Consider the following 9,085-nt stretch of genomic DNA (forward strand, 5'->3'; position numbering starts at 1 on the left):
TGTTCCAATACTTTTGGAGGGGAGTGTAGTACAATAATAAACACCACAGTTAAATCATGTTATACGGCCCCTGGAGAGGAAACCATACAGCAATTCAAAGCTTTTAATACTTTTGACCACTGCACTTAACAAACGACACAGTCTGGGTTGTGCTAAGAACCTTTCCTCCACTTGAACTTTATTTCAATGTCTATAATGTTCTTCAGACTCGTCTACAGAATCTCCAGCTTATACTGACAACAAGATGTTTTATTGTCAATGACCCCTAAATCCAGATCCCATTTATTCTGCCATCCATACACCTGATGGTACTGAAACGGATATTGTTTAGTCTCATAAACACTGGGGACTTTGGCTCAATAGTAGTTTGACTTATAAGCAGCTTGTGGAACAACTGGCACAGACACTAAAGGCCAGAACGTCAGAATAAATCATATCTTGAGGACAATCGATCATAATGTCAGTGTTTAACTATAACCTTTATTCTCATGCTGCTTGCTCCACCTTAAAACAACTTGATGTACTTTCAGTATATCACTCCTCATCCTCTTAAACTATGATGCGTTATTATAGATTCGAAAACCAAACGGTTTATAAAGGAGGTCCACCTCGACCAGCATTAAACAATTAACATTAAAATGCTGCTTACACTTGAATCAGCTTCACTGATAATATTTTCATAATGAGATTTAGATTCCTCAATATATGCTCAACGGTTATAATGATCTGATGATACAATATGACTACAGGAAAAAAAAGGTCTGAGGAATATTCCTATCATAGCTATCATATAACGTAGATTATTTATTTCTGAGTGAGGATGACAGAATTGAAGCTGAAAATACCTGAACATTTAAAAACGTAGTTTAAAAGTGAGATATTGAATATAGGCTGCATATAGACTGAAACGATTTAATGGCATTTTAGTCACTGTAAACACATTTAATACATGTTGAAGTATAGTTCATCGAATGCTGTTGAACAAGATTTTTAAATGAAGAATAAACATCTGAAAAAATGAAACCCAGCTGATGCTGTCAGTCTATGATGTTGAAAACATAGATCTACAAACTTATGCTGTATCTGTTCCATTCATATTTTTATCTTTTGTTGCCCCTAGGACTTTGTCCCCATCAGGTTACTGCTGAATAAATATATTTAACATTTTAATCTAACAAACAGGAAGATTCCAGCACCATTAAAAAAACTCAGTCCTGGTAGTTTTTCTGTGAATGATTCATGCTCCGGTTCAGGAGGTGGCGCTGATGCAGCAAAGAGTTCATTATCAGCGGCCATGAAAATCCACAGAAGAAGAAGTTACCCGCCTCTGCTCTGTCTTCTTTCACGTCCTCAGACAGGGTTTGAATTGCTATGAAGCTCAGAGTGATCATCATTGACTTAACGTCGACCAGATAGTAAACATGAGTGGAAGAGGCAAAGGAGGAAAGGGACTCGGTAAAGGAGGCGCCAAGCGTCACCGTAAAGTTCTCCGTGATAACATCCAGGGAATCACTAAGCCCGCCATCCGCCGTCTGGCTCGCCGTGGCGGAGTCAAGCGTATCTCCGGTCTCATCTACGAGGAGACCCGCGGTGTGCTCAAGGTCTTCCTGGAGAACGTCATCCGTGACGCCGTCACCTACACCGAGCACGCCAAGAGGAAGACCGTGACCGCCATGGACGTGGTGTATGCTCTCAAGAGACAGGGCCGCACTCTGTACGGCTTCGGCGGTTAAACTCTCCAACCACCAACATCTAAACAACCCAAAGGCTCTTTTAAGAGCCAAACACCGAGTCACAAAGAGCTCATGTCCTCTGAATATAACGTTTATAAATTGTTAACGATAACAACAAAAATGTTGGAAGAATTATGGTACATTATGACTAGATACACTTAATTATCCTAAAGAAGAACTGTATACAGTGAGCTTTTCTTATTATTAAGTTGTTTGTTTTCAAGATAGAAATCGGGGAGTGATCTTCTGTTCTTCCCAGCTACTGCACCCACACATTTCTTATAAAGGTATAAAACAATTCTCTATTGAGTTGTATGACTCATATCAGCAACAATGTGAGGTCACTCATGTTATAAATCCTGTGTGAACTTTGTATTCTTTGAACATTTGCACTGCAAACCCTTTGTGTGTAACTTGTTCCCTTGCTGCAAAAATACATCTCTTAGTCTTGTGAATTTCATATGGTATTGCTGAGTTTATCTGATAATTTTTCTAACAATAACAGTGGTCGTAATACATCAATATGAACAGCAGACTTCCTTATCATAAATGTTTCAATAAACGACCGACAAGAGACGTCCATGTTTAACATTATAGTGTAATGGTTGCTGAAATCAATGCTGGTCTCAGATCAGTGTCGCAGTACGTGCAACCTTCCCCTGCAGAGGGTCAGAAAGTGCTTCATGGTCATGTCACTGTACATCAGTTTGATATGACTATGGTTTATCTGGTATTCTTCATTCAATTTCATGTTCTTACATAAAGAGCATTGAAACTACAGATCAGGTACTTCTAACGCTCTCTGAAAGGGTTTCTGTATTTTTATAACCTATAATTTTGCCCTTAGTTGGGTTTTTGTGATTAGATGATCCCCCATATATATGAAAAGCAGTAAGTTAATACACTCCACTCTATGCATAGATTGATTTATCTAATAATATTTCCATATATGGACTGAAATTTTGATTTCCTTTCTGTTTCACCAACTCAGAGAAATGGCACAAACATTTATAACAAATGCTGCTTTTTACCTGCAACTAAACTCCCCATATCCTTTACTTTTATACATGATTTCTCTGTTCGCCACTTCTCTGGTTGTGCTCCAAATAAGTTTAAGTTTAATCTTTGTTACAAATTGGCAAAGGCACTCTTATAGTTTCTTGTTTAATTTGAATAAACAATCCTAATTTTATTTTTTATTTTTTTTTGGAGGGGTGGTGCTTCCTTTTGTCTCTGCACAAACTGGCTCCAGATTGCGCGCTGACAAAACCACCCAGTGAGCAGTTCGACCAATCACAGGAAGGGGACCACACAGACTCATTTGCATGGAGCCTGCATAACAAGAGTCTCTGCTTCCTTCACCGATTCATCCGTTTCTGTGAAGTAGAAACCAACCAAAATGCCTGAACCCGCAAAGTCTGCGCCCAAGAAGGGCTCCAAGAAAGCCGTGACTAAGACCGCAGCCAAGGGCGGCAAGAAGAAGAGAAAGACCAGGAGGGAGAGTTACGCCATCTACGTGTACAAGGTGCTCAAACAGGTGCACCCCGACACTGGTATCTCCTCCAAGGCCATGAGCATCATGAACTCCTTCGTCAACGACATCTTTGAGCGCATCGCTGCCGAGGCGTCTCGTCTGGCTCACTACAACAAGCGCTCCACCATCACCTCCAGGGAGATCCAGACCGCCGTGCGGCTCCTGCTGCCCGGGGAGCTGGCCAAACACGCCGTGTCTGAGGGCACCAAGGCCGTCACCAAGTACACCAGCTCCAAGTAAACGGCTCTGCTGCTCAGCTGCAACCAACTCAAAGGCTCTTTTAAGAGCCACACACTTCTTCTAAAAGAGAAAATGTCCATCACGGCACAGTTAAATGGTCGGAGGTTTCTGCAGGTTGAGTGGTGGATGTAGCACTTTGTCAAAGGAGCTCAGAAAATGAGTGAAACTAAAGCCATTTTTATAACTTACCGTACAGTTGCTATCTCAAAGCTGAAGCACAAGGCGCTCTTCGGGTTGGTTATTTTGCTCCTCTGTCGTGAGAACTGAATAAGTAAAATAAATAGTATCATAAATTAAGTCGACTAATATAAATCATTCCCCAGAGAATCACTAAACAGCCTACAAACATAATCTCACAATTCGTCAGCTTCAAAGGCTTTAAACGCAAAATTAACGACCAATTAAACGCAGGTGTTCTATGTGCTGCCATCACGTGAAGCACATTAATAATCAGTCACTTTTATTGAACCCCACACAGTCTCACATGCTGATCATAGGGTGCAACCACAATAACACACCCCAACCCACACAACACAATGGTTCCTATGAAATATTAAAAATCTTTTAAAATATTCATTCTTATATTTATGATTGTGAATTATTATATATTTTAAATGAAACTACTAAATTAACTTAAACATATAACTGTCTCTTATCGCAGCTTTCACATAAATATGAATCCTTGACATCTGCTTGTTTTTTCCTAACTCGGTCTCTGCTGTCGGAGTCACAAGGTTCCAGTGAAATAGAAAGTCCACTTTGGGATTCTCATGTCAGACAGCTGCACTGATTACAATGGTGTGTTGATCCAGTATGACAGAGAGAAATGTGTCTTAGGAAAGGGATTTGATATGACATCTACTATCAATATCATGTCCACTTTTTCTAAACTCTTCACACAGTGCCTTTGAAACATGCACCTGAGCACATTAGTGAGCCTGTGATAAAAGATACACTTCAACCACCAAACTTTTTCATATTTCACCCAAAAGTGACTCATTAATATTCCAATTAATATTCCTTTAAGCTAATGAAACTGTCACTCGTCTGTAGGTTGTCTGCCTCAGTATTAGAAGATTTCTTTTGGCTTGGCCTATCCATCCTGCCATCACACGAATCTTATATCCTCCCATACACTGTGGAAAACAATCTCTTCGGTGACAACTATATATACAGTGCTGTGAAAAAGTATTTGCCCCCCTTACAGATTTCTTTTGTTTTTGCTTTTTTGTCACACTTAAATGTTTCAGATCATCAAACAAATTTTAATATCAGACAAAGATAACCTGAGAAAATACAAAATGCAGTTTTTAAATGATGATTTCATTTATTAAGGGAAAAAAACTATCCAAACCAACCTGACCCTATGTGAAAAAGTAATTATCCCCTAAACCTAATAACTGGTTGTGCCACCCTTGGTGGCAACAACTGCAATCAAGCGTTTGCGATAACACGCAATGAGTCTTTCAGATCGCTGTGGAGGAATTTTTTGCCCACTCTTCTTGCAGAATTGTTTTATTTCAGCCACACTGGAGGGTTTTCGAGCATGAACGGCCTGTTTAAGGTCATGCCACAGCATCTCAATCGGATTTAAGTCCCGACTTTGACTAGGCCACTCCAAAACTTTAATTTTGTTTTTTTTTGAGCCATTCAGAGGTGGACTTGCTGGTGTGCTTCGGATCATTGTCCTGCTGCATTAACCCAAGTGCACTTGAACTTAAGGTCACGAACTGATGGCCGGACATTTTCCTTCAGGATTTTCTGGTAGAGAGCAGAATTCATGGTTCCATCACTTACAGCAAGTTGTCCAGGTCCTGAAGCAGCAAAGCAGCCCCAGACCATCACACTACAACCACCATGTGTCACTGTCGGTATGATGTTCTTTTTCTGAAATATTGTGTTAGTTTTACCTCAGATGTAACGGGACGCACACCTTCCAAAAAGTTCCACTTTTGTCTCGTCAGTCCACAGAATATTTCCCCAAAAGTCTTGGGGATCATTTAGATGTTTTATGGCAAATGTGAGACGGACCTTTGTGTTCTTTTTGGTCAGCAGTGGTTTTCGCCTTCGAACTCTCCCATGGATGCCATTTTTGCCCAATCTCTTTCTTATTGTTGAAGCATGAACACTCACCTTAACTGAGGCAAGTGAGGCCTGCAGTGCTTTAGATCTTGTTCTGGGCTCTTTAGTGACCTCTTGGATGAGTTGTCGAAGCGCTCTTGGAGTAATTTTGGTCGACCAGCCACTTCTGGGAAGGTTCACCACTGTTCCATGTTTTCTCCATTTGTGGATAATGGCTCTCACTGTGGTTCGCTGGAGTCCCAAAGCTTCAGAAATGGCTTTGTAACCCTTTCCAGACTGATAGATGTCAATGACTTTGTTCTTGAATTTCTTTGGATCGGGGCATGATGTGTTGCTTTTTGAGATCTTTTAGCTCACTTCATGTCTTCAGACAGGTCCTATTTAAGTGATTTGTTGATTCTGCAGGTCTGGCAGTAACCAGGCCTGGGTGGAACTAGTGAAATTGAACTCAGCTTTCCAAGAAATGTGGTTAATCCCAGTTAATTCATGATTTAACAAGGGGGGGCAATTATTTTTTCACATAGGGCCAGGTTGGTTTGGATAGCTTTTTTCCCTTAATAAATGAAATCATCATTTAAAAACTGCATTTTATATTTTCTCAGGTTATCTTTGTCTGATATTAAAATTTGTTTAATGATCTGAAACATTTAAGTGTGACAAAAAGCAAAAACAAAAGAAATCTGTAAGGGGGCAAATACTTTTTCACAGCACTGTATATATATTTAACTTGAATGAAAACATAGGATCAAATATACATAAAATGCTGCTTATATAAGTTGACTTGACACGAGTGTTTCCACTGCATTATTGCTTCTTAATTAAAGTATTCCTATCAGCACATATTGGAGAATATATGTGTCTATACTAATATATCTGTGATAGGTCAGACCTATAAATCATTTGGGCTCTAATATGTACAGCCAAGAGGAAACTTGTTTGAACATGCTGTCAGTCACTTTTTGAGGGTGACTGTTCTTATCATGAAGGCAGTACATTAAATTATTTTGTGTGTAATACTTATGACACTCAGCAAAGACTCTTTACTTTCTCCTTTCTCTAGCCTGTTATACTGATACACAGCTGTATCACTGCAACATCTGGATGTAGGATCTATTGAACTGATATTGATAACAAAAACTTGAAGTGAGACAAACAGTGTTTGAAGTACCAACAATGTGATGCTCCACTTCTTGTGTTTGTATGTTTTCAATTAAGTATTCTCGACATTGATCTGGAGTCATATAAAACCTGGACATTCACTCCTTTGTCCTGGTACATGAGACTAACATGTATTTCTTAATTTGATCGATAAACTCCCGCATCCTCAGCATGAAATGTTGACAGCTCTGACACAGTCTGGCTAAACTTCACCGTCAGCCTCAGCCATCAGCAGTGTGTTAGCTGCTAGGAGGAAACTCGACTTTATTAAACACTGGTCATCAGCACGAGGTTATTTTTACATGCGATCTCTGAACAAACATGTGGAGCAGCTAAGAAACTAGTTTTGGTGAAGCTGTGGTGCATTTTAAATCATTTTAGGAGAGAAATGAGAGGGGAAAGCCACTGAGCAGCGGTGGCCACCACGGTGAACAGCTGAGGTTTCGAGGCTCCACAAAGAAAAAGCAGAAACTATTAGAGCTGTTCATGACTTCAATATGTAGAGAATAAAGTCCGCTATCGGCTCCCTTCACTGTCAGCCCTCAGCACCTCTCCCACGGGGAGTTTTCACTGTTTTTTCGGTGAGGAGAAAACACAAGTGTCCCGGTGTTGAGACTGCACGGAGGAGCCGGGGCTGGGCTGAGTCTCCACGGTTCTCATGGTGTGTTTAAGTACCGCCTCCTGCTCCGGGCTTTTCAACAGTCCGCTTGTTGTGTTTTGGTCACTGCTAGTTGAGCCTGAGCTAAGAGGAAATAATGGCAGAGGTAGCCCCAGCCGCCGCCCGGGCTAAGGCAGATAAACGCAGGGCCCCCAGACCTAAGAAGGACGGCCCCACCCTCGGGGAGCTCGTCGTGAAAGCCGTGGCCGCATCCAGGGAGCGGAGCGGCGTGTCATCAGCCGCCCTGAAGAAGTCTCTGGTCGCCATAGGTTATGATGTGGATAAGAACAAGGCCCGCGTCAGGACTGTCATCAGGGGCCTGGTAGCTAAGGGGACTCTGGTCCAGATCAGGGGAACCGGAGCGTGCGGCTCCTACAAGATAAACAAGAACGCTGAAACTAATGCCAAGATGTCCGCTCCTGTAGCAGCCAAGAAGCCAGCAGCTAAAACGTCCCCCAAGAAGGTCAACAAACCTGAACCTACCAAGAAAGCAGCCAAGAGCCCCAAGAAGGTAGCAGCCAAGAAGTGAGCTGTCCTCAGTGAAACGCATGTTAATCCTACTCAACGGCTCTTCTAAGAGCCACACACACATTGTCACAAAGAGTAGGTTCCTCCTAACCGATAATTGTCACGACTATTGATACTAATAAATTTGCATAATAAGAGGCAACCTTAGAGATGTAGACAAAGATGTATAGATATGATCATCACCTACTAACAGTACACTGAAGCACTAACAAATCTTCCTAGAAGAAAGTTACACAAGGACATAATTTACATAGGTCTACATAAATCTAGAGAAGGATCAAAGATGACACGTGTCTATATTTGTGTCCAATTTAGAGTTCGAGGTTAGTTCGTTATTTAATAAAAATGCCAAATAAAGTTACAGTATCAATTTATGTTTCTAAAACCTTTTGTCTGCATTGATTTTAACTTAATTCAGAGTAAGCCTAGTGATTCGGTGTAACATTTATGTAAACAAAAATGAAACCAAATCATTACTGGCCTGTACTGATCATCTAACATATGATAGAAAAAAGTGACTTTAATATTTCAACTAATATTCCAATGAGCTGATGAAACTGCAACCTTTCTGTCATCACACTGAATCTTATATCCTCCCATACACTGTGACAACCGTGTGTGTGCGTGCGTGAGTACGTGCTTGTGTGTGCGCGTGCGCACAACATGTATGAAATGTAATCAAACTAAATTGTGGTGGATTTCACTTCCTCACAAAATGGATATTGGCAAAGATTCAAACTAAATCAATTAGGGGTCTGTATGTCAGCTCATTATTATAGCTCTTAAGATTGTATAAAGTTTTGTTCCAAAAAACGAAACAAAAATGCATTTAAATAAAAAACACTTTCCTCTTATAAACATACAAAAAATATGCATCAGAGACACGAGGAACTGCTGTTTGAGAGGTGAGTGTGTGGCTCTTAAAAGAGCCTTTGTGTTGGTGTTTCCAGCAGATCTACTTCTTGGCGGGCTTCTCGGTCTTCTTGGGCAGAAGAACAGCCTGGATGTTGGGCAGCACGCCGCCCTGAGCGATGGTCACTCCGCCCAGGAGCTTGTTGAGCTCCTCGTCGTTGCGGACAGCCAGCTGCAGGTGGCGGGGGATGATACGGGTCTTCTTGTTGTCACGGGCTGCGTTTCCCGCCAACTCCAGGA

General features: G+C 41.1%; 3 protein-coding genes across 4 annotated transcripts in view; all 3 read left to right on the forward strand.

The window, feature by feature from the left end:
* The first annotated feature begins 1,409 nt into the window (after positions 1 to 1,409).
* On the forward strand, positions 1,410 to 2,169 carry LOC111656246 (histone H4). The gene has a single exon (XM_023407895.2). The coding sequence runs from the start codon at positions 1,422 to 1,424 to the stop codon at positions 1,731 to 1,733; it is 312 nt and encodes a 103-aa protein (XP_023263663.1). The 5' UTR covers positions 1,410 to 1,421; the 3' UTR covers positions 1,734 to 2,169.
* Positions 2,170 to 3,084: 915 nt separating this feature from the next.
* On the forward strand, positions 3,085 to 3,508 carry LOC111656245 (histone H2B 1/2-like). The gene has a single exon (XM_023407894.2). The coding sequence runs from the start codon at positions 3,133 to 3,135 to the stop codon at positions 3,505 to 3,507; it is 375 nt and encodes a 124-aa protein (XP_023263662.1). The 5' UTR covers positions 3,085 to 3,132; the 3' UTR covers position 3,508.
* A 3,961-nt stretch (positions 3,509 to 7,469) lies between these two features.
* Positions 7,470 to 9,085, forward strand: part of LOC111656238 (histone H1-like) — a 5,214-nt gene continuing 3,598 nt past the window's right edge. Inside the window, exon 1 of one of the 2 annotated variants that reach the window (XM_023407887.2) lies at positions 7,470 to 7,930. In XM_023407887.2, the coding sequence (XP_023263655.1) occupies positions 7,503 to 7,930 (428 nt within the window). In that variant the 5' untranslated portion in view covers positions 7,470 to 7,502. The remainder of the gene's footprint in view (positions 7,931 to 9,085) is intronic. The other variant, XM_023407886.2, reaches the window with a different exon arrangement.

This window comes from Seriola lalandi, unplaced genomic scaffold (genome assembly GCF_002814215.2).
Source record: "Seriola lalandi dorsalis isolate HSWRI2012SDOR001 ecotype SW California unplaced genomic scaffold, Sedor1 jcf7180002054351, whole genome shotgun sequence".
NCBI lineage: Eukaryota > Metazoa > Chordata > Actinopteri > Carangiformes > Carangidae > Seriola > Seriola lalandi.